Source organism: Falco punctatus (genome assembly GCF_963210335.1).
Source record: "Falco punctatus genome assembly, chromosome: Z".
NCBI classification, from domain to species: domain Eukaryota; kingdom Metazoa; phylum Chordata; class Aves; order Falconiformes; family Falconidae; genus Falco; species Falco punctatus.
In genome coordinates this window covers 16639021-16664062 of record NC_137586.1, presented here as the reverse complement: position 1 = coordinate 16664062, position 25042 = coordinate 16639021, and the positions used below count along the sequence as shown (strand labels likewise).

At 41.3% G+C, this 25042-nt stretch overlaps 1 protein-coding gene across 2 annotated transcripts in view; it reads right to left on the bottom strand.

Moving 5' to 3' along the window:
• NNT (nicotinamide nucleotide transhydrogenase) overlaps positions 1-23675 on the bottom strand; it is a 47445-nt gene extending 23770 nt beyond the window's left edge. Inside the window, exons 1-15 of one of the 2 annotated variants that reach the window (XM_080372174.1) lie at positions 23571-23675; positions 22350-22547; positions 15583-15812; positions 13677-13894; positions 12188-12275; positions 11411-11499; positions 9624-9811; positions 8780-8913; positions 6887-7078; positions 5647-5800; positions 4588-4749; positions 2819-2929; positions 1908-2053; positions 764-959; positions 274-507 (exon numbers count right to left, since the gene is read on the bottom strand). In XM_080372174.1, the coding sequence (XP_080228300.1) occupies positions 274-507; positions 764-959; positions 1908-2053; positions 2819-2929; positions 4588-4749; positions 5647-5800; positions 6887-7078; positions 8780-8913; positions 9624-9811; positions 11411-11499; positions 12188-12275; positions 13677-13894; positions 15583-15812; positions 22350-22500 (2293 nt within the window). In that variant the 5' untranslated portion in view covers positions 22501-22547; positions 23571-23675. Of the gene's footprint in view, positions 1-273; positions 508-763; positions 960-1907; positions 2054-2818; positions 2930-4587; positions 4750-5646; positions 5801-6886; positions 7079-8779; positions 8914-9623; positions 9812-11410; positions 11500-12187; positions 12276-13676; positions 13895-15582; positions 15813-22349; positions 22548-23212; positions 23355-23570 lie in introns of those variants that run through there. The other variant, XM_080372175.1, reaches the window with a different exon arrangement.
• Positions 23676-25042: the final 1367 nt, after the last annotated feature.

Here is a 25042-nt window from a genome sequence, read left to right as displayed (position 1 = left end):
GATGAATGGAGGTAAGGTTACAAGAGTTGGTAATTAACAGCAGTAGTATGCTCAGGCACTGGAGAAAAACTTTTCATAGCTAAAGCTGTATATAAGTTAAATACAATTAATAAAAAAGTACACTCATAACAATTAAACATCTAAACTTCTACCTGATGCAAAATACAAGACTTCTTTCCAATTACACAGCAGTCTAAAGGCAGAGCTAAACCCTGGGCAGGGGAGCAGGGAACGCCCTTTAACAAATACTTTATTCCAAATGGAAGGTCTCACCTTGAAGTTTTCCATAAGCAACAAGAGAGCCACTGAAAGTCACTCCACCAATGTACGTGCCAAGATACGCCACAATCTTGGTGAGGTTTGCAGCTGGATCAGTAGCAAAGTGAGGATATTCAATCATGTATTCTGCTACGCAGGTGAGCACAGCAGCCAAACCAACCAAACTATGGAAAGCCGCCACTAGCTGAGGCAGATCTGTAATCTGGATGCGTTTAGCAATCGTCAAACCTATTGAGAGTTGAGAAGGGAAGTCTTACAAAACACAACCAATCTGTACAGCTAGAAATTAACGTATCAGGGACGGTTCAGTGTGCAATGAATACATGCATGCACATGCCTGTTGCAATGGAAAAATTGGAACTTCCATAAATACAAGTTAGTCAATTCACCTGTGAGCTACACATTTTTATGCAGTATTTTGTGTATATACAACTTGCATAAATGCATGTACAGAGCATGTATTATTATAGTATCATACACATACCTATGGTACCACCAAGTGCCATTGCACCCGACATCTGCGCCAACAATTCAGGTGAAGGTTTAAGGCCTCCAAGAGTTGCTGCTAAACCTCCTGCAACACCAATCATACCCAAAGCATTTCCAAGACGAGCTGTTCCTTGGGTGGACAAACCAGCCAGGGCACCAACACAGCATAAGCCTGAGCCCAGATACATCATCTTTAAAGTAAGAAAAACATCAAAATGCATACATGAAATAGAGACAAATTGCATAATCATTATAAAAATCTTTGTGATTATTACACAAAAGGGCTGATTTCTCCAGAATATGTGTAAGTCACGATTCTTAAGTCAAAACTCTTGATTGTTAGAAACTGTTCTACGGGATGTGATATTGGTCAAATAAAATGTGGTATCTCTCAAAACTTTCTCCCCACTTTATGACCTTGGTTTATCTGCACTGTGAATGCTAAACTTGAGTCAAGCCAATTTTCATCATCAGTTCAGAAGCAAGTTTTCCTTTAGTATAAGCCCAAAGCTAAACAGTCCTGTTCATTATAGGAACAGTTTCAGGATTTACTTATGGCATATATGAACTGTTTTCAGAAAGTATAAACAGACAAATGAAATGAACTGTACCTGTCTAGATAACTGGAAAAACTAATATATTACAAACCCCTGGCATAAAGGTATGCTTGGATCACTTTTCCCAAACACAGAAGGTAATAAGTATTGATTTTACTCACCATTAAAACAAATGCAAAGAAAAATGTACTGTAAAAGGTTCTACAGATACAATCCCTGTCTATCCCTCTGTGCTGAAATTTCATCCCACCCAGATGTCATACCTACTTTAACTGTCACGCCAAGGTGAATTTCAAAAAAAATTAAACCAAAGACTGATTTCTGTAGCTACTCTAATATTTAAGCTGTAATTGAGGGAAAACTATCCAATAAATAACAAAGTACCTGCTGCTTCACATGAAAAATAAAACCCCAAAGCTTTTTAAAGTTTGCAGATTCAGCATCTGAGGTATGATGAAAGCTTAAAAGTTATTAAAATTTCAGATTGCCCTTGTGGGAATACGAACCTGATGAAGAGACCATGGCAGTGAAGAAGCATACCATGCTGTGAACAGCAGGCTAAAAGCCACAAAGTTATCTTACCTGTTCAATATTATAGCCACCGCTGAGAGCAGCTGCATAGCCTCCCACAAACACACCACCAGGAAGTAAGTACAAGTAGTTGTACTCAGGAGGATCTGTGGGACGTTTGAACATATCCAGCATTCTCTGCGTAACGAGAAACCCACCTGGCCAAAGCAAGGGAACACTTTTACAAAACTAAAATCTGTAACTAAGTATATGCCAATGTATTACAGAAATATTTGTTTAAACCATATTATCACACAAAGTTAGCAAATGACACCAATAAAGCCTCTGAAAAGCTAGTAAGCTGGAAAACTGCCAGGAAACAAAGGTGTAATCAGGGTGAGATCCTGTTGTCTTTTTTAACCTTTGGAAGAAATTCATAAAAGGAGAAGTTGGAAAGCCTGAAGACTTGCTCTGGCTTCATACTCTATTGTAGGATACAGCTTAGATTATGACTGTGTCCATTTCCCTGTCTACTCTAACAAAAAACAGTATTTACAAGTCACATGGCTCATTTTCTTATCTTTTTTATTCATGAAGCTGGGACTTCTGAAGCTTAAGAAAGCAGAATTTTGGTTTTTGCCACTAGTATATTTTTCAAGTAGGAAAAGAAATATGAGGACAAGTACAGTACCATCTTGGGATATACAGGAAAAGGTATTTCAAATTATCATCATCTAAAGGATAGCACAGAAGAAAAATTCACATTTAAATATTTCCCTAAAAAAAAGTTACACCACAGGGTGTACAAACTGGATGCAATAACTACTATGAAAAATTTGGTGAGGGTTCTTTATTGATGTATGCTCTCAGATCCTACTCCCTGAATAGTATTTCTGGCATCTATACAATTCATGAGCTAGAAGAAATAAAAGAATTACACAAGTGCCTTAAAGTTACCCTCAGGAGAAAATTTACATTCATACCTGCAATATTAACTGAAGAGATAAAGGCAGAAAGCACTGCTAGAGTTTCAGGAGTGTTTGCAGGGAGATAGGTTCCACCCATCAATACCAGCCCACCAACTGCAGTTAGCCCTATTTAAAAGAGAAAAAAAAAGTGTCACTGAACCTTAAAAAGCTCTAATACCTGCATCAAGTTTCCTTTCAGCAAACAGGTACCCACTGACCCAAATTTAGACCACTACTCTACACATTACTATTTAAACAAAGACTACCATGGTCTTTTTCATCAATACAAACATGTTCCAAAATATTAGTATACAAATACAGTTTTGAAGCACAGTGTCTCAAGCAGAGTCACTTTGCTTTAAATAGTCAAAGTAGATCAGACTTGTGACCTGTCACATACATAAAGTGTCCCCTCAGTGAGTTCACAGGTGACCCCCAGCTGGGGGGAGCGTTGATCTGCGGGAGGGCAGGAGGCTCTGCAGGGGGGTCTGGGCAGGCTGGAGCGATGGGCCCAGGCCAGTTGTGTGAGGTTCAACCAGGCTCAGTGCCGGGCCCTGCCCGTGGGTCACACCAGCCCCCGCAGCGCTGCGGGCTGGGGGCAGGGGGCTGGGAACTGCCTGGGGGGAAAGGGCCTGGGGGGGCTGGTCGGCAGCCGGCTGGGCATGAGCCCCCCGTGTGCCCAGGTGGCCAAGGAGGCCAGCAGCATCCTGGCTGGTGCCAGGAACAGCGTGGCCAGCAGGGCCAGGGCAGTGCTGTCCCCCTGCACTGGGCACTGGCGAGGCCGCCCCTCGACTCCTGTGTTCAGGTTGGGCCCCTCACTGCCAGGGGGACGCAGAGGGGCTGCAGCGTGTCCAGAGACGGGCAGGGGGCTGGTGCCGGGGCTGGGGCACAAGGCTGGTGGGGAGCGGCTGGGGGAACTGGGGGGGTCAGCCTGGAGAGGAGGTGGCTCAGGGGGACCTTGTCGCTCTCTATAACTGCCTGACAGAAGGCTGTGGGCACCTGAGGCTTGGTCTCTTCTCCCAGATAACAAGCAACAGGACAGGAGGAAACAGCCTCAAGTTATACCAGGGGAGGTTTAGATTGGGTATTAGGAAAAATTTCTTCACTGAAAGGTTGGTCAAGCATTGGGACAGGCTGCCCAGGGAGGTGGTGGAATCACCATCCCTGGAGGTGTTTAAAAAACATGTAGATGTGGTGCTTAGGGACATGGTTTATCAGTGGACTTGGCAGTCCTGGGTTAACGGTTGGACTTCATCTTAAAGGTCTTTTCCAACCTAAATGATTCTACAATTCTACATATACACCCACATCTATAAAATCTTACATATTTATAGTTATGAATCTTAGAGGTTGTTTAGGAATTTCTTCTTTTTCCCCTCTCTCCAAACACACAGCTTGAGGAGAGAAAAAAAAGAACATAGAAAATATAAAAAGGAAGTTACTTTCAGGGCAACATTTTGGAGAGATGGGAAAGAAAATGTCTTCTATGAAAGGAGAGACCAGAGCAGTCCAAGCAAAACAAGCTTTAAAGCAAGTATGTTAAGAGTGAAAAATTACTTATAAAAATTAAAAACATACAGCATCACATTCTCCCTCCTTTTGAAAATCCACACTCTCACAAGGAGTGTGTTTGAGGTGTCCTGGACATTTATGAAAGTAAATTCCGAACATGCAAAGTCTGGCATTTTAAAAGGCATTATCAGCAGACTACTGTCTGAAGTTCAAGTAAAAGGAGCTGTGCCTCCTTGAAACAGAAAATAAGCAGTTGTGTGACAGCTACTTACCTGAGATAGCATTAGTTACTGACATAAGTGGAGAGTGAAGTGCAGGAGTCACACCCCATACTGTATGGTACCCCACTATTCCAGCTAGGCCAAATGTCGTCACCATTTGCGTGAAAGCATTATTAGGTGCTACCATGCCCAGTCCTAACGTGCCAGCTAAACCTAGAAGAAAAGCACAGCAAAACATTTCTATAACTTTTCAATGGTTTCTTACATTTAAACTCTATACAACAGGAGTCCATTATTGAGCTAAAAGTAAAAAGGAGTTTTATGTATGGAATTGTTTCAAGATCAGCTGGATCATCTTTGTCAACTACCAGGCTCTTTTGGTGCTAGTGTTTCATTGACAGTAGAAAATAAAACCCTAGATACAATACACACATCTTTGTTACACATGAACACAAAGCAGGAAAGTTAAGGTTTCTGCACCAATACTGAATCCTCCTCTTTTGTTCTACAGCAAACATGTAGCCGAATCACAACCATGTTGAGACACTACTTCGAAGACTTGAAATGTGCTTACAAAGAACAGAGATTAAAATTAAGAGCACTGAATTCTTTAATTACCTCACGCAGAAATTCTGATACACACAGAATACCAATTAACAAGAAGAGCCAATATTTATTTGTGAAGATAAATGTCCTCGTCTCACTACTTCAGTAGACTGTGGACATTTAAGTCCCATACAGTATATTCAAGTTTGAAGAAAGTAATGGCATTGAATTGATTCTGCTGCGAAGTATGGACACAGTCCCTAGCAGGAGTCCTTCAGAAGCTTAAGTATTTTACTGATATTTAAATAAAGCCAAACACATACACATGACATGAGTCAGCACTGTTTGTAATGTTAATACTTTTGGTTAAATTTCTAAAATTTTGTTTTCCCCTCTCAGAAGCAATTACTACACTACACTGGCTTGTGTATCCTCGTGCAAAATCAATCAACTGCTCCCCCAAATAGTTATTAAATTGAATGAGTAAGATGAGGAATCACTTAAAAAGTACTAAGCAAATGAAGAGCACTCTACACTGATTCTCCAGCTCTGGAAGTTGCCTACCTGCTGTGTATACAGATGCACTAGTCATAGTTTTTCTAAAAGGTGTAATAGTAGCTGCTTTTTCCGCTTCCAGCTCTGCTACTGTCTTCTGCTTCACCGGGGCTCCTTGAGGAATGTTATTTGGTGGAGGTGCTGGGAAAATTACCTTGCCATCCTGACAAGAGATATTTACAGTTATCCCTGACATGTTAGATGTTTTACAGCTAGAGAAGCCTACTCTTCTTAACCTTGCAACTCAGGTAAGTCTTAACATTGTACAGGAACATTTTCCTTTTCTGCATCTGCAGAAGTTTGCAAGGCTGGATGATCAGTACAGTTTGATCAAGTTAACCATACCAGCTCACACATTTTTCAGACAAGATTTAATATCAGTGTCCAAGAGCACCTGGTAGAAATGCAGCATAAGGCTTGAAAGTAGAAACCAAAACAAAGAGGTGAAGCTCCTTAAATGGAAAACATTTATGCAAAATAAAACAGGGTCTCTGAAACTGCAGTCTGCTACAGACTGACCAGACCTCAGCTAGGCGTCAGGGTAGGTCTCACATTGCTTGCTGTTCTTCAAGCCTCTGGAAGAATAACTGGTGGAGCTGTCAGACCTGAGCTGTACACACCACTTCAGCTAGGAGAGCTGAAATCCATACAAGCCTTCTCCAGAGCAGACATGATGAGCGCTACAAAATGTTGACAACATTATGAAGCGAAACTCAACAGAAATTAATACCTCTTAACTAAACCGCAAGTTATTATTTCCTAACAGTTGCAGATGGAGAGCCTGCACTGGCCCATGCCCTAAGTTTGTGTTCTGTTATTTCCTAGAAAAACTTAGATAAAAAGTATCCTGCAAAATCTAATTCCACCATTTTTTTCTGAACTTAATCTTCTAAGAAAAGAAACATGTATTTTTTTTTTTAAAAAAAAAGGAAGACTTTTTCTTGTTCTGTAGTAATGTTTCAAACGTTCTAAATAACTATGCTTTCATCACATGAATACAACATGCAGATTTAATATTTTTTGTATTTTTCAATAGTAGACATTAGGTATTTGTTTAACCACGACAAGATAACAAAAGCAAAGAGGCTTTCCTTCACAAGAACAGACAGAGGAATATTCAGCTGAGTATGAACACACATGCCTGCCCACACTTGCCCATCAAATCACATCTGAAGTCTATTGGTATGCAGTATCTTTGAATGCATTTTAAAGAGACAACAGATTAGAAAGATAATATTTACTGACTTACCTTCATTACTACAGTTCCTCTAATAACATGATCCAGAGTCCCATAATCAAATTCATCTTTCGGATCAAAATAGAAATTCTCTTTGTCAGGACTAATAGCCTTTAGGAGTTTGGTAATATTGTTGGAATACAGAGAACTGGCCTGAGTAGCCATTCTGCTAGGCAGGTCTGTGTAGCCAATGTGTGTAACACCCTGAAAAAAAAAATCAAATAAAATATTAAGGATTAGCACAATCTCTGAAGAAGCAGCATCTCTTCCAACATATCCTTCTGGAAATATATATGCAAACTGTTTCACTTAGATTTCTGTTTTTAACCCCAGCTAAAACTATTATCTGCAGCTCTAATATTATATTGGGGGCACATTACTCACAACAGTTACAGAATCCAACATGATCAAACTCAACACCTTAAATGATATTAGCAATAAGCCTACTCAACGAGAAAGATTTATTGGTGCAAGAGCTTGTCCTCTCCAAATCCTACCATTCTATCAGAACCTAGATTCTTAAAGCAACCAGGTAACAGATTATTCTGCCCAATGCTTGGCATCTTCCCAGTCCTTCTGGAGGGTGTGCACTGGATGTAACCTTCTGTATGACAGAGCAAAGGGAGCTTCCTCAGAGCTAGCTAGCCGTGCAAGTAATATGCCCCTGTTCACATTTACGTAAATATGTAACACAATATATCCAAACTGTTTTAAGAATATATGTGACTGTAACTAGCTATCAAGGCTTTTGGAATGTATGGAAAGCTGAGGTTGGCGTACACTCTTCCTGTTCAAGCAAGCTGTATTAGAATACTGCTTCAACAACTTACAGGTAAGATCCATGCATGCTTCCAGGAATTCTGGTTTCTTAATGCAATGCTCCAGCACACTGCTGATAGTTTTGCCCACAGCTCTGTGCCAGTACACTATATCCAGGGGTAATGTTCGTCTAAGTGCTCTATATAAATTCTTTATGCAAGCATCTACTTATTTCTGTTTTGCATACTCTAATTTCAGTTTTTAAGCAATGAAATCAGAAGCCCTAGAAAACCACAAAGCCAAATACAATGCGTGACTCATCATACATACACACACAGCCCTGCTTATATTAATGACAATCATGGCATCAATATGTGCTACAGGCTTCCCCAATAACAGCATTATGTCCTTACATTACCAAATAACAGCTTACTTTAAATCTCATCACCCAGATTTCTATTTGCTAGAAGATTTGTCCCAAGTAGCAAAAATAAAACCCAAAAAGCAGAAAAACAAGTTCTTAACTGAGTCACGAACACTGGAGCAAAACCAAAGCAGTTAGCTTCATCTAGAGCAAAACTGTGTATTTTAATAAACCAATTCATGCTAATCCTAGTTTGGGTTACAAGTGGTTTGGATACTTTAGGGCAGACACCCTCATGCTGGCAAGCCTAAAGACATACTAAGATATCATCACCCTCCTGAAGCTGAAATTATACTGTGCTAAGCCAGAGACTTTGCACTGAAGTAAACACTGACATAGCTTACCTATGACAGGGACTGTTAACCTCCAGTTGTGGGAGGTGATGAGATAAGTCAATGAAGCTATTCCTACTGCTGTCTCTTCAGGTAGATCAAGACAAAAGACATCAAACTACACCCTCAACTCAGCAGAAATACATCAGTGGACTTGGAAGTCTGAGCAGTAAGAATTCCACACTTAACAACCAAATTAAAGCTATACAAAGGTATTTGTTTCTTTAAAAATCATCAAAATGGTACAGAGATGACTAGCAATCAAATATAAATCTAAAGGATTACTTAAACCCAAAGAGCAAAATCGGCTACTTATTTTCAGCATACAGTTTAAAAAACACAACATGAATTCATGCAAACTTGAGAATAATCTGCAATTAAAATGCTCACCTTATGAACATACAATTCTCCAGGCTTTGTAGTTTCAATGTTTCCCCCTGCTTCTGCAGCTAAATCCACAACAACTGAACCTTCCTTCATTGATTCAATCATGTCTTTCTTAAACAAGACAGGCGCTTTTTTGCCTGACAAGACAAGGCATAGTAAATTAAACACAAAATAATACCATTTCATCCATATTGCTCAGGAGATGAGTTCTTCCCTTCTCTCTCTCTCTCTAAACCGTATTTCTCTAAGCCAAATTTTCAAGTCATTGGTACCTGGGTTGAAGCGTCACAGAAGGTGTGTTTATACAGGAAGAGAGGATATGTTAGAACATCTTGCTCCCAGGCGTATAAAAAAAAAGTATGGGCAGTCTACTAAAGGTGCTGCCAAGTCCAATTTTGTCCTCAGTAAACTGACAACATCCAATCTTACAATTCAAGTCATAATCAAAAAAACCAAAAACAAACCAAACCCTCCCAAAAAAGCAGAACCCCACATCATAAGTTATTTACAAGAGACAGTCCTGTTTCACCACACAAACTGGATAGCAGAAGTAGCAATGATGCAATAAATATGCAAGAGAATTATATATTCTTACTTTATTACTATCTAGTCCTTGTTTAATAAGAAAACATGATGATACTGAGTCAAAGACTGTTAATTTGTGAAAACCCAAGTTTTAGAAAAAGGCGCACACTTTAAAAACAGGCATTTATCAGGAAAGAGAAAAAGATACACGCTCACACAGACCTAATTCGTTACCACCTCTGTTTTCACTGCATATGCAGTTCCAAAACATGCCAACTTACACAAAATAAATGTAAATTAGCATCTCGCACATAAAACATACCTGGAATAAGCGCTGTAGTAATAATAATATCAACATCTTGGCACTGCTTGGCGAACAGTTTCATTTCAGCTTCAATAAATTCTTTGGACATTTCTTTAGCGTAACCACCTTCTCCCTCTCCAGATTCCTTTAAGTCTACCTCCAAAGGCTCAGCACCAAGAGACTTGAACTGTTCCAGAGCTGCAGCTCTAGGAAAAGAAAATTGCAGGACAGAAAACAACCACTACTTTAAAAATCCACCATGGCTTTTCTGGTATTTTTAGTAGCAAGTCTTCAGACAAGAGATCTAAAACTTATTTTAGGATTAAGGACACCATAACTAAAGTCCTTAACTTTGTGTATTTAGTGAAAAAAGTAATTGCATCACTATTTAGGCCCTAACAAAGATACTTGGATGAGGAATGAACATAGCTTACTGTTTTCTGTATGATCAGGAGAGTTGCTCCAAGAAAAGTCTCAAACCTAGGAACTTAATTGTTAACTGTCTGCTCACATTTTCTCTTGTCATGACCAGGTAAATTTACAGCCCAAACTCCGATGTCTAAGATGGGTGATAAACACACAGCCTGTGGCCCTGATTTAATCTGTGAAATGGGAATAGGAGTCAGTCTCACTTGAACAGGGAAAACTGGTTGGGGGGTGCAGGCAGGTGATGCTGTTCTGGAGTTTGGGTTTTTTCTTTTTTTTTTTTTTTCTTTTTTTATGGTTATCCTGTAAATCTGTAATTTAGTCTGCATCATGTGGTATCACAGTAAATTATGAGACTAAATTTCAGTGCTGGGTGAACATTTGCAACATGCAGAGTATTTAACAAATTCCTGCACACCAAGACAGAAGTATATAGGATGCTTAAGAAGGGAATTGAAAAAAATCTGGGAAGTTTAGACAGATTTTGATCATACTTTTATAAAAAATACACCGTTTCCAGTTTGTTTTAAGGCATATGCAGATTTTCTAGCAAACCAGAGCAAATGTTTTTTTCATATTGCACATCATAAAACTGCAGATATATTGTTTATTCTTTCATATTAGATATAGCAAAGTGGCACTAGATGCCATTTCTGCATAAAAACATACAAGTAATTTTAATGCAAATACAGTATTAAGCACATACAAATTCAATACAAGAAAGCCATATAATAGAAAAACAAATAAATCAAGTTTGCAGACCCTGTAGCTATAAGAAGGAAAATGCTTGTGCTCTGTAATTTTCCCAGTCTATTGCTCTAAAAAATGGTTATGGGACAAAATAATCCTTCTGAACATAAAGAAGAGACCTGAGAAAACAGTATTTGAAGCAGCTTCAGCTGCAGTTTCTGTTCTTGAATCTTGAGTTTCATAAACAAAGTAACTCTATGTTTTTCTCTCCTTCAGCAGACTGAAAGAAGTGTCACTCCATAGAGATCCTAGCTGGCCTCTCTGGGACCAGGAGAGTACAAGTGAATGAGAGTATGTAGCTAGGAACCTGGATCAAAACAAGCTATAAATGAGGGCATTAAAGATGATTTCTTTATTAATAATTTTCTCCATGTCCCCAAGAAGAACAGAGACATGAATTTCTGGATAAAAGCCCTAAATTTCTCATAGTTCAAATTATTTAATGAGAAGGATGCTTTGGAAGGTTTGGTTGTTTTGAGGTATAAAAAAGGAGGAATAATGATGGGAGTAAAAATGGTAGGAAAGGAATTGTGATTCAATGCAGTACAAGTGCTTTCACTGTAATACAGCCATAAACTATTTCATCTTAAAATTATTTCTGATTGCTATTACCATTTTTACACACCCACCTAGTATCAAATCCACGAACCACTGCACCCATCGATTTAGCTGCTCCTGCAGAAGCCAGGCCAGCCACTCCTCCTCCAATGATCAAGACCTAGAATGATACCATTATTATGCTTGGATTATAAACTAGTACTACAGCTGGTTAGAAGAGCAGTGGCATTATACTGCTTTCACAACTGCAGACAGATCTCATTAACCAGCCATTTAAATAAGTTACATCAGGATAGAGAACCCAAAATGACTTTGGTAAAGCTGCCCCATCAATCTAACAGTTTAAAAGCTCCTAACTCCAAAAGCCAACTCATCAGTTTATGTAAGAACAGGTTTTCTCCTTAATTTATCTTCTTTCTTTTTCCTTCCCTAATTCTACTGTAGTTTTTCTTCAATCCCATCCACTGCAATTCCCATCAAGCAATCCCTTCCATCACAGCCTTCCATGCACCAGAAATTCTACCATCTCTGACTTAACTGCCTCTTTGCCTTTCCCCATCTGGAAAAAAAAAAAAAAGGTGTGTATATATATATATATAGAGAGAGAGAGAGAGTTTGATGTTTAAAACTAAGCAAACATAAATAAAACTCAAATTATTCTGCGATTCCCCAAAAACATGGCACTACAGGTAGTGAACAAAAAATGGTATGGGAATAACTACAGGGATTTCTGAAGTCTCTAGAACTAGCCTCAAGGCAGAAAAGTCCTTTAACACAGTTTCAGCAATGGTTAGCTGTACTCAAACCCAAATATTCTTCTGCCACAGTATCTGTTTAATTGCACATACCTTTGCTGGAGGAACTTTACCAGCAGCTGTGATCTGACCCGTGAAAAACCGGCCAAAGTGATTTGCTGCCAGTACCACAGCCTTGTAACTGTCAATTAAGGATGAACACACATCAGTATTTTCCCAGGCTCAGTACAACTTCATTCATGACAGCAATCAAAGGGATGAACTTTTGACAATAGCATGCAGATTCAGTATTTTACTATTAAGCACAAGTTTAATAGTATGTCTTTGTTAATATTTCTTCCTTTTAAAAAAAAAATCATGGAATGCATTTTTAGACAGTTTCTGGATCGCAGTATACTACATGTCCACAACTATTCACTCTCAAATACAATTTTATCTGAACAATAAATAGATAACTTTCCAAAAGTTAACTCTGTGGCCTTTGAAGACAAGCACTTGCAAAACCCAGAATATTTTTATGTAAATTCACCTAGACAAGCAAGCACACATTCAAAAAAGATACTCTGACCCTAATTTTGCAGAATGATATGGCTTAACCTTGCCACCCCTTCTGTCCCATTGCTTTGTAGCCATCTGAGAATCGGTGGCTGGATGCCAAGTTGACATCAGTAGAGCTATCTGAAAATGCAGATTAATGTGTAATTATGCCTTTTCTTAACAACAGTGCACATTTTCTTGCAATTTTTTCCTAACAGTGTTGTCATTCAACAGTCGTGTTCCACTCTCTTCCCTATCTTTATCAGGCACATATAGAGATCTGTATGCCATAAAATTAGTTCTAATTTGGAATACAGCTTGTAGATTTTATATCTTTAAATAATTATGATTTTCTGTATTTTAGTAAAATTACCAAGAATAAAAACACAGAGAAGTAGCCAAACATGTATGTGGATGTACACTGCTGGTGCCCACAAAATATGGTGGCCTTCTCCAATGCTTATTACACTTCACAGACATCAACCAAGTACAAAGCCAAAAATACTACCAAAAAAAGAACAGAGAACCTAATAATAGGAGTCAGCTTGATGACAACTTCTTAATTCGCTACGGCGAATACCAGGCGCAAAGCATGAAGATGTCTGAGAGTATTTGGTCTGTTCATAACCGCCATAGCAACTGCAGCCATACTAAGCAGTTTGGGTTAATTATCTCCCAAAATCATCAGATCCCAAATACAGACAATCTGTGTTCAAGCTGTCTTAAGGATATCTTTGTGCCTGCTCTAATCTAGTACAGATCAAAAAGGCACTAGACAAAGCAGCTGAGGAATTAAAACCGTCTTCAGTTTTGGTTGGTTTGGTTTAGGTTTTTTTCAAAGTCTTGTTCTCATCTGCTGCAAAGCTGACCATAAGAAAATTTGTTTGGCACCCCCAACAGTGTCATCCTGCTTGAAACAGCTGTACAGAGATGCCTAATTGCTTTAGATATACCTAACAGCTTTTAATTGAGCTATACTTACTCAGGCTGGGGGGAAAAAACCCACAAAAAAACAAAAAATAATCACAAGAAGTAAGGTTCATACCCGGCAATGTTGGCCATGGAGCTAAGTGCATCATATCCCTGAGCAATGGTGACCCGTGGAACCTGATCCATAGCCAACACAGTAGTTTTTTTTTCTGCAAGTTTTTTCAGGAGGTCTGGATTTTGTGCTGGGTAGATAAAACTAACCAGGGTAGCCGCTGTCTTAAAGAGATCTGCCTCATGTACACCCAGAGTCGAGTTATGTATAGGAGCCCTCACCTGAAGAAAGAAAGAAGTTTCCAAATTAATCTGAGGCAATAAATCAGAACACATTCCACTTCCTCTCTTGCAGGCTGTCCATTCCCACCCACCAACGACAGAAGGAAGGAAGTGTATCAAAGGCTGTTTACACAACTGAACCAAGTAACGGCACTTAACTGCAGTGCACATACTAGAATTTGCTCTTGGTGGCAGGGCAGCAAGATCTCATGGCTCCCAATGAGCAGTTATTGGCTTTTATGACAGACAGCTGCTTCAAAACCTGACATTTTTAAGCAAAATTATTACTGAATAGATAAGCCAATTAAGCTTTACAGGCTAAGAATCATTAATAAGGCTGCAATGCACCATTACACGCAAGGAATTTCAAGGATGAAGTCCAGCAGATACTCATCTTGATATGCCTTCACTTCTTCCGAGTTTCTCACCTTTCTTCAAAAAGAAACCTACTTAAAAGCGTTGTTCACAAAGTAGTTCACAGAAATTCTGTGTTCAAACCTGACAGGATAACTTCAAAGAGGGCAGTTAAAGGAAGCATAAACATCCAAGCTTAAGCTTTTTCTTTTTTGCTTCAGGACTCTGCACAACCTAATACCTCTTAAGAAACTTCACTTTTAGCAGCCTTCCCACATCAGCTGTAAATCAACTAGTTACAACTACTTTCGAAACACACTACTGCTGTGGAATTGTTGGATGTCTGACTAAGAAAAGCTAGGAACTTGTATCTTCAAAATTCCAAGCCACTCTTTCTAAAGAGTAACTTGCGTGTATGTTAATGAATTTTGGGAGTGACAGTTTCTTAGAGCAGGCATCTCATCTCATTAGAGCCTGGAACAGTCTACCTCGCTCTAGAAAACAACTCCTCAAAGTTTTGCCTGGGATAGAGTGAATTTTTTCCCTACTGGCTGGTACAGCACTGTGGTTTGGATTTAGTAGAATACTACTGGTAACACACCACTGTTATCTAGTTGTTGCTAAGTAGCGCTTACTCTTAAGTCAAGGACTTTTCTGTTTCACATGCTCTGCCAGTGAGCATGTGCACAAGAAGCTGAGAGGGAGGAGAGCCAGGACAGCTGACCCCAACTGACCAAAGGGATATTCCATACCATAGAACATCATGCTCAGCTTATAAAGCTGGAGGAAGAAGGAAAAGGGGGATGCGCGGAGTGATGGTATTCGTCTTCCCAAGTAACTGCTACACGTGATGGAGGGGTACTGCTTTCCTGGGGATGGCTGAACACCTGCCTGCCGATGCGAAGTGGTGAATGAATTTGTTGTGTTGCTTTGTCTGTGTGCATAGCTTCTGCTTTTCCTATTAAACTGTCTTTACCTCAGCCCATGAGTTTTCTCACTTTTACCCTTCCCATCCTCTTCCCCATCGCACCAAAGGGAAGTGAGCAAGTGGCTGTGTGGTGCTTAGTTGCCAGCTGGTGTTAAACCACAGTAAGTAGCTGAAACCTTCGTAAGAAATTATCCTCAATTTTTTTCAGTGTTGCCATTTACTAGTTCATTACTGTAGGTGCCCATCTGAGCTATTAAAAAAAAAAAAAGACTAAAACTGAAACAGATCTTAAAATGGAAAATATTAAAGGAGTTTACTTACTGAACTTTCAGCAGACTACTGGAAAAAAAAGACCTATATGTTTCTCCAAAATAACGTAATGGGAAATATATAATAAAGCAATTACTTTGACAATCAAATCAGAAGCCAGGACTTCTTTGGTCCCCTGGATCTTTGCTCCAGCTTCTCTGTACTGGTCATCAGAAAATTTAGAAGCTTCTCCAGCACCAGATTCTACCACAACATTGAAACCTTGTTTAACCAAGGCTTGAACTCCAGCTGGTGATAGAGCCACTCTCTTCTCATTCTCAAATATCTCCTTGGGGACACCTACAGTCAGCTGTTTATATGGAATTCCTGTAAGAATGGCAGATAAGACAGCATTAGTTGGACTGAAGATTAATTGATATTAATGGCACTCTTCAGTGTTTGTAGAGACGCATGCAGACATGTCACACTCGGCAATTCTCCCTCCTAAGGGAAGAGGAAGTAGAACAGTATTTTCTAGCAGTGTAGTTTACATTTCCTTAATTACAGCATCTTCCTAGAAATCCCAGTTCTTTCAGGAATCAGCAGGTCAGCACAATCAGCTCCACAAGTGGTAACAACTGTTTGGTGCAGTTCATACCCATCTGCATGTATATATTTCTGACTGTCTAATTGGTGTTCTGATTTATAGAATACACAGTGTTCTGGTGATAACACACTGCTCCCAAAAAAGAATTTAAATGCTTCTCCAGTTACTTCAACTTTATTGTGAATAAATAAGCAAATGAGTTTGAACAGCTGAACTGCATTTTAACTGAACAGGGTTTTAATGTCTATTAAATTACTGTTGTCTCAAATCTATTAATGAAGCATAACTTGCATACCACAAAGTACAATGAAAGGCACAACCACATCAATAAGGTAATCTTAAGAGAGTTGCTACAGAAATGAAAAATGTGAATTTAGGACTAGCTGAAGAGTAATGCAATATCAGTCCAATTAATAGTTTCTTCAATGTTATCTCCTTGTCTTAACTTGTTCAAAGCTCTGCTAAACTACACCAGGAAACTGCTGAAGCTGCAATTTATCAGTTTTATCTTAGGTTTCAAATTACAGACATTAAACTTTGTTCATGTGAATTTGTGGGCATCCAATCTAATATCTGAGAGTTAAACTTCTCAGATCCAATCAAGTGTTTAAGATATATTATTTATAAATACACAGATTCAAGCATAACAATCATATATCGAACTACCATATCAGTTACAATACACAGCATGCAGTCCAGCATACAGGCCCCGTTCCACACCAGCTTTCACCGATATCTACCCAATACTTAAACCTCGATTGTGACATTCCTGCACAAGACACTTACTACATATTAATGAAATATATAACTTGAGCAGCCTAAACAGTCACTCATATGAAAGATTAAGCAACAAAAAAACAAAAAAAAACCACCCAAGCAAAATAGAAGGGGGATGAAAGGCTTGTTTTAAAATACAAATCTGCTTTTAATTTGGCCACGCTATGTATTGTGCTACAAAAATTGTACTAGATTAGTAATGTGTTGCACATTTCAGGAAGGTCTTCTTTTCACTTTTTTTTCCCCCTCTTTGTTTGTTAAGACAGAAACAAGCAAAACAAAGCCAAAAGCATACCATACCGTAAGAGCTTTGAACGGAATTATCTTAATATTTTTAATTCTAAATCTAAGAAATAAAACTGGGACTAAAAGGTGCTTAAAGCTGAAGATCTGAAAATGTTTTTAATTAACGATTTTCAAGACACTATCAACCTAGAATGTTCTGAAAACACAATACAGAGTTGCTAAGAACTGGTACTTATGTATCTACCTGTACTTGTCAGTTTTCCAACCCATTAAAAAAGCCTGATTGAACACATCCAACAAGACGACAGAATGGAAGATCACCAGACAAAGAAGTGTATTACTTCCAATTCTTCCAGGGAACTACAGGCCTGCCAGCCTGACCTTGGTGCTGGGGAAGGTTATGCAGCAGATCCTGAGTGCCATCACACAGCATGTGCAGGACAACCAGGTGATCAGGCCCTGATCACGCGTTTGTGAAAGGCAGGTCCTGCTTGATGAACCTGATCTCCTTCTACAACAAGATGACCAGCTTAGCGGATGAGAGAAAGGCTGTGGATTTTGTTTACCTGGACCTTAATAAAGCCTCTGACACCATCTCCCACAGCATTCTCCTGGAGACACTGGCTGCTCGTGGCCTGGCCAGGTGCCCTCTGCGCCGGGTATAAAGCTGGCTGGCTGGCCGAGCCCAGAGCGTGGTGGGGGATGGAGTTACACCCAGCTGGCGAGGGGTCACCAGTGGTGTTCCCCAGGGCTCAGTACTGGGGCCAGTTCTGTTTAATACCTTTATCAACAACCTGGACGAGGGGATTGAGTTCCCCCTCAGTGAGTTTGCAGGTGACACCAAGTTGGGGTGTATGTGTTGATCTGCTGGAGGGCAGGAGGCTCTGCAGGGGGGTCTGGGCAGTCTGGAGCGATGGGCCCAGGCCAGTTGTATGAGGTTCAATGAGGCTCAGTGACGGGTCCAGCCCGTGGGTCACAGCAACCCCATGAAACGCTCCAGGCTGGGGAAAGAGCGACTGGAAAGCTGCCTGGTGGGAAAAGACCTGCTGGGAGTGGCTGACTACCAGCCAAAGATGAGCCAGGAGTGTGTGCCCAGCTGGGCAAGAAGGCCAACAGCATCCTGGCTTGTATGGGCAATGGTGTGGCCAAGAGGAGTAGGGAAGTGACCATACCCCTGTACTCGGCTACACATACACTTGACTAAAGCTTATACACTTCTCAAGCAAAAAACTTAAGATTTGGAGGTTTTAGCTCCTAAGGCTCAAATGACAATTGCTGCTTCCGATTTCTTTTTGTTCACTTGCTTTTGTGTGGAGTACCAGAGTAGAAGAGTAAATGGCTAGGAGGGATGGTACATGAATATGCACTTGCTATATGCCAAATGTGTTTCCTCCTTTTTTTCCTTTCACGTTGTTACATCTTGCATGCAATAAAAGTAGGTAAACCTTTTTCAGGTAGAAAGTATTTGCACCTTATTTAGTAAGCAGAATGATCAGAGACCCATACTGAGGACTATGCCCTCCTCCAATGTTTTGGGAGATCAAATTCAAGATAAACATTCAACAAGTATCATTTATCTCTCACCTCTTCTCTGTACCACTACCAAATTCCCGGCAACCAGTAAATACAGAAGCAAATACATGTCCATTTGCCAGCTTTTAGCTACAACACGTATAGGACATTTTTCAAGCAGACTACCCTGAGCTATCACATCATTCAGCAGAGCAACAGAGTAGATGTCTACAACTGCGAAGTCTATGTTAGAAGTTCAGGACAGAGTATGATAAATACTGTGTTTGAAAGAAGCTATACCATGAACACAGATTTGGTTTGCTGAACTCGGCAATTTCATCAAAGTAATCACTTTTGAAAGGTTGAAATCCAAAATTACAAATGTAGGATCTTAATTTAGGTTTTGAGGAAGCACATCTGCCACCTTTGCCATGGGTTTAAAACTGCATGAGTGTGTGAAGCTTCCAAGTTGCCTTCCTAAGCCTTCACACCAAATAATCTCTTTCAGAACTGCTTCAAGTATGTCATAGTAACTACTTTACTGCTTTATGACATAAAGAACATTTTCCAAAAACAGACCAACACACACATACCTTGAGCACCTCTGAGTTACTTGAAGATTTTTAACATACTGTTCATTGAGTAGGAGAAATGCAGGACTTTTTTTGATACCAAAAATCAACAGCAAAAGGATCCTGCCACTATCAAAAGTAGAATCATTAAATTTCACAGGCCTTAGAAGCTTAGTATGGAACATACATGAATTACAATTTAGAAAAACTAGTAAAGAAGCCACTTTTTCTCATCCCCTTAACATAATCTCACCTGCATAATGAAGACATAGTCAAAGCACAGTCCCTAGACTTCTAAACAAAGTAAGCAGGTAGTCTACATCTCCAAGTTTCAGAAATCAAACAACTGAAAATAACTATAAAAGCGATTTTCTCCATTTAACTTCTATCTATAAACTGAGTGTTTAAAGAAGATCCTAAGTTAAAACAATCAAGAAAACTCAAAACACTTTACATAGAGAAATAGACGAAAATACAGGGCTTCATTTCCTTAACCTGATTCCAGGAAGTAGTCTGTAGCAAAATAGTATCAATACTAGAGACTGCCTTTGAGAATAGAGGAAGGAGAAGTTTTGACCACATACCACATGTTCTGGGATGGGAAAACAAGATACGTAACCTGCCTAATTTCTAAGTTACTCTAATATCAGCTTTAAAAACACCATCTCACCTGTCCTGAAGATGAGGACATATTCCGAAGAACAGCAATATGTTGTTGGCAATAAGAAAAAAAATAAAAAAAAAGAATAGTAGAGAGTATTAAACAAACACCTGATCCCTCTTCTTACACAAGCAAGAGGATTCAAAAAACCCAAAGAAATTAAAGGAGAATGTCTATATTTTATAAATAATGCACAGCTTATCTAGAGGCTTAATAGACTATAAAAGGTTTAAAAGTTCTGCAAGACTTAGAACTGCAAGAAAGAAGCATCAAAATAAAAAGGACATTAAAAATTCCAAAATAGGGTGGGGTAAAAGTCACAGAGCTGTAGGATAAACCAATCAGGAAGTATATCAGAAACCTCTGAGTCGGTCACTCTGTAAGCAGCTTTCCCAGGGCTTTGGAAAGTTTTGCATCCATTTCAAGCATCTGGTGCTAGCAACAATTTGAGACAGGTTACAGAATACTAGTTTACTCTTGTATGTTTCTAAGAAACAAAGAAAATAGCAAAATAAACAGCAATAAGAAAATTATCCATCCTCCAAGTTTACTTTTTGACTGACTCAATCTCTTCACTCCTCAAGCAGCTATTGTTCTTGTACATAACATATCCTCCACTAAATGAAAGCTAATCTGAGAGAATAGCGACAGGCTTAAGAATTATTGTGACACTAGTCTTTTCAGAAAACTTACTGTTAATATTACAGTGATTTTACCAAGTGCCACTATAATCAAAGATCATTTACAAAATAAATTTTATTATTTTAGATACTGTTAAATTCTGATTCAAGAGCTCTTAGAAAGTATACATAGGCAATAGTACTGTTACTTATTTGCCATTCAATGGCTGTTTTATCCTTGGTTTGTCCTCTACCAAATGACAAATCTCATGTTACCAAAATGAGCTATGAGGACAGCTTAATTATCAAAAGACTTACCAAACTTACAATTCTCAGCATTAAATAACTGCGTTGCATGAATACTACTCGTCCTTAAATAAGGGCTTCCACACGACAAATCTGAAGGGCCAGCACTGAATTCTTTAACATGACACTAGCCAGAATTCTCTGTCCTTGTGGAAAAATTTCTCTAAAGTGATTCATAAAAACAAGAGAAGTACACACACACAGAGACAAGCATACTAATTTCAGTAGAACTGAAGAGATCTTTCAGTTTCATGATCAAATATGTGATCTAAGTCAAATACAAAGACTGATACCAAACTCAAACAACAAGGGCACTTACCTGGGTCATTTGAGAAAGAACTTTGAACCTAGTTTCCTACGTCCCAGGTTAACACTCCCAACCAAGGGACAATTTGCCATATCAAGACAGACAGATGTCTCACTCAGATACTTAATATGGAAAAAAAATTGGAACATCACAAATCTGTCAGTCACAGCAAAGAAATCCATGTTTCACCATGCAACTGGGGTAAAAAGCCATGCAATACAATTATCAAGACCTCTCAGGGTAAATAAACTCTTCCTCTCACCACGTTTCTTCAGAAGCTCCAGAACACCAAGTCACTGATTTGAAAGGACCCCAAAATGCACCAGCCGCTGTTAATATCACTATAAATTCCATGCAACAACGGCTTCTCAGAGTTATACAGCATAGTCTTACATCGCTGTGTTTTCACAACCAGACACATTGTTCACAAACAGCACTACTTCCCTAATACTCTAAAATATCTAATGCAGTTACCTACTGTGTATATTTGGAAGAACCAAACAACACACATGTAATCAGTCTAACTCTCCACATTAACCTGTGGCAGACTGAGAAGAACGTAGATCTGCACTGAAGCAGGGTCTCTAAACTCTTTCAGGGAGACATGAGCCATGCAGGATAATGGGCAAAAATATCACTAACTCAGTTTTATATATCTTCCAGTCTTCCAGCTGTCAGGCTATCCACAGCGTATGATAGAGCAAAAAAAAGTCAGTTCTGATTTTTATACACAAGGCTCACATCATAAACTGGAATCAAGGATGACCCACTCCCCCCTCCTTTTTTTCCTGAAAATGCCCAAAGCTGTCTATTACCTGCACTGAAATGTAATTAGTGCAAATACACCAACAAACCCTGCATGTGAAGATGCAGATCAAAAGTTCTTCAAGGTCGTACAACATAAGAGTTTCCAAAACAAAGTTAAGAGATTTTTTAGATGGGCTAACCACATCTACATATAGTCACACTTGCAGATGCTTTCTTTGCTGGGGCTGTTTTCCCCTGCATGCGCACGAAGAGTTGCACTACCAAAACTCATGCAGAACTCAGGTTTTTAACTAAGAAAAGCATTTGTTTAAATACTTCCCTCAAGCAAGGTGTCAGCAGGAGCTCTGATCCCCTACCCATAAAAAACTACTTGTATCCAAAGTATTCGTAATGAACACAAACACCTTCTGTATAAGTCCTTTATGCTGCTGATACAACTGAAGTGCTCTTTTTAAGTCTTTCTGTACTAATGCATATCTGAAAGAAAAATTCAAGCTATCTTCACGTTTTAAACCAAAAGATTATTTACAACGGTTGAATTAATTTACCTGGCTTTGGAGCTGCCTGAGACATGCGCATCTGGTGGGTTCTAAACATTCGCAAACACGGCATCTTTGCAGAATGCACCTTAGGTGGCAACACATTGCCAAAAACAAGAGCTGGGCACCCACTAACAGCAATACGCAGAAGGCTTGCCATTTCACTCAGACCTCACAGCAGACTCCTTGCCACGTATGGAATCCCTGCTGCACATGCAAAAACAAAGCAAGAATTATTAATTACAATAGACAGAAGGTATGTAAACCCGGCAGCTTAAAACTGGTCAACTGCCAGTAGCCATGGGATGACTGTTTCTCCCCACCTTTTCTTTCTAGCTAGAAAACAACTTTTTTTAAAACTAAGACAACTATCAGACTAACGTAGCAAGCCCACGGGCGGGCTGACATTACAAGCTGACCTCGAGATCGTATTTCTGCGACTCGAGATCAGATTCTCTTTACACCGTTGGTCCAAACAAGCAAATCTGACACATGAAAACCTCCCGCAACGCAGGGAACCGGACAAACAACGCACACACACACCCCACCCCCCGCAGTGCTCCCGAAGGAGGTACGGAGCGGGACAGCAGCCTGCGGGCAGCCAGCAGCTGCACCCAGGCAGGACCCGGGGCAGGACGAGCGGCACAGCGGGCGAGCGGGGCCGGGCCGCGCCCGCTGCGGGGGCTGCCTGCTGCCGGCGGAGGGTAAGGCCCTTCGCCCGCAACCCCGCCGTCCGCCGGGCTCGGACGCGCCAGGCCGGCCCGTTCCTGCTGACGGCGGCGGCCCACCGCTCCCCGCTGGCCCGCCTCGCAAGGCAGCGGCGGCCCCGCTTCGCTCCCGCCGCTATTTATAGCCTGCGGCCACTAACTGACCTTGGGCGGGCGGCTCGCCCTCCGCCGCCCGGGCACGCTGTCCTCCGCCGCCACCACGGCTGGTGGCCACCCGCCCGCCCGGGGTCGGCCCGCAGCCGCCAACTCCCTGCTCCCCGCCTGGAAGCGCCCCCGCAGGCCCCTGCCCAGGCCACCTGCCTTCCCCACACGTCCTTCCTCCCGCACGTCCTTCCTCCCGCCCGCCTTCCCCGCCCGCCTTTCTCGCCCCTCCCGGGCGCTGCGAGAGCGGGACGCCGCCGCCTTCTCCTCAGCAACGGCCAGACCCCGCCCACGCCGGGGGAAAGCGGCGGTGGCAGTGCCACCGCCCCGGCCCCGCCAGCCCCCAGCCCGCCGTACCCACCAGCGGTGCCGCCGGCGCCAGCCCCGCCGCGGCACTGACCGACCTTGGGGGAAGGCGGCGCGGCAGGCGCGAGGCGGGGCGGGGGACGGGGCGGGCGGGGGGAGGGGCTGGCTGCCAACCCGGAAGGAGTGGCGGGAACGCGGAGGTCGGAGCGGTCGTGTGACGCGGCCTCCCCGTCCCCCATCTGGAAGGCGGCGGCGGGCCTCTGTCACGTGGCTCCTGTGCGCCGCCGGCGGCTGGAGCCCGCGCGCGGCTGAGGGGCGCCGGGGCGGCCCCGTTACTCGCTGCTGCGCTGCGCCCAATGCCGCGGCGCTGGCCGGGGGTCCCGGGGGACGCCGCGGTGCCGCTGTTAGGGCTGAAGGCGTCGCAGCCGCTGGGGGAGCCCGCGGGTGTCGGGCGGCAGCAGCGGGCGCTCCCGTGGCTGGCCGCCAGCGGCTGGGGCGAGGAGGGGAAGGTCGAGGCGGGCGTCTTGCGGAGAGGCCGGCTGCAGCGCGCTTGTTTCACGGGGACAAACGCCGCAGCGTATAGGTGGTACCTTCTTTATTACTGTTGTTTCTTGAAACGTGTAGTAAAGAGGTGGTCTGGTGTGTGTGCTGGACTCAAGAGTGCTAGCTATGGTGCTGGAGGATAACAAAGAGGAGAGCTGGCAATCGCGTAAATAATACGTGAATCCATAAAGAGAACATGCTATTAAAAGAGACAGTCCACAGAGGACAACTTGCCAGGTTACCTGTTGCCTGTGTATGTTGTCTCACTTCACACAATCCGTAGTTTCTACATAAGTTAAGAGTGTTTTATGTACATTGGGCTTTTCATTTATTTACATGTGTGTAATTGTTTGTGCAAAACAGGCGTTGCCAGAGGTGTCACACAGCTTCCAGTCTCACACATGCATGACTGGAAGTGAAGCACTGAAAACACAAGTCTCCAGGAGTAATTAATAGGGTACCCTATTACTAGATGTTCAGGAGAGTACCATGCCTTTAAATAATTTGTGGAAAAGATACCATTTAGAAGTTACAGCTTATAGCCTAATATATGTGCTTTACATTTTGCACTGAGTAACCATTGACTAGTGCAACAACATGCCTCATCAGTATGGTAGGGATCAGCGTAATTCCAGTTACTAATAATATATTCAGTTTCAAAAGCTAGAACCAGCCCTTTCCATTTTTCTAATTAAAATACGTCATCAGCGTAAAAAGGAAAAGTGCTTGTTCTGAATAGTGACAAAAGTTTCAGTTTGTAGTTTTTTAGCAGCAGGTACTGCAGGTCTGCACAGTATTGCTTCTGAATTAAGTTTTAGACTATGAGGTAACACACTTAGGACAAACCGGGTGACTCCTTTACTGGATATTTATAAGTGGTCATAACTGCATTTGGTGAAAGTTTTAATCCACTCATTTGGTGCTTAGGATATGTCTTGCTAGCTTAGCTATCTCCAGTTTTCTGCTCTTTTGGTTTCAGAGGAC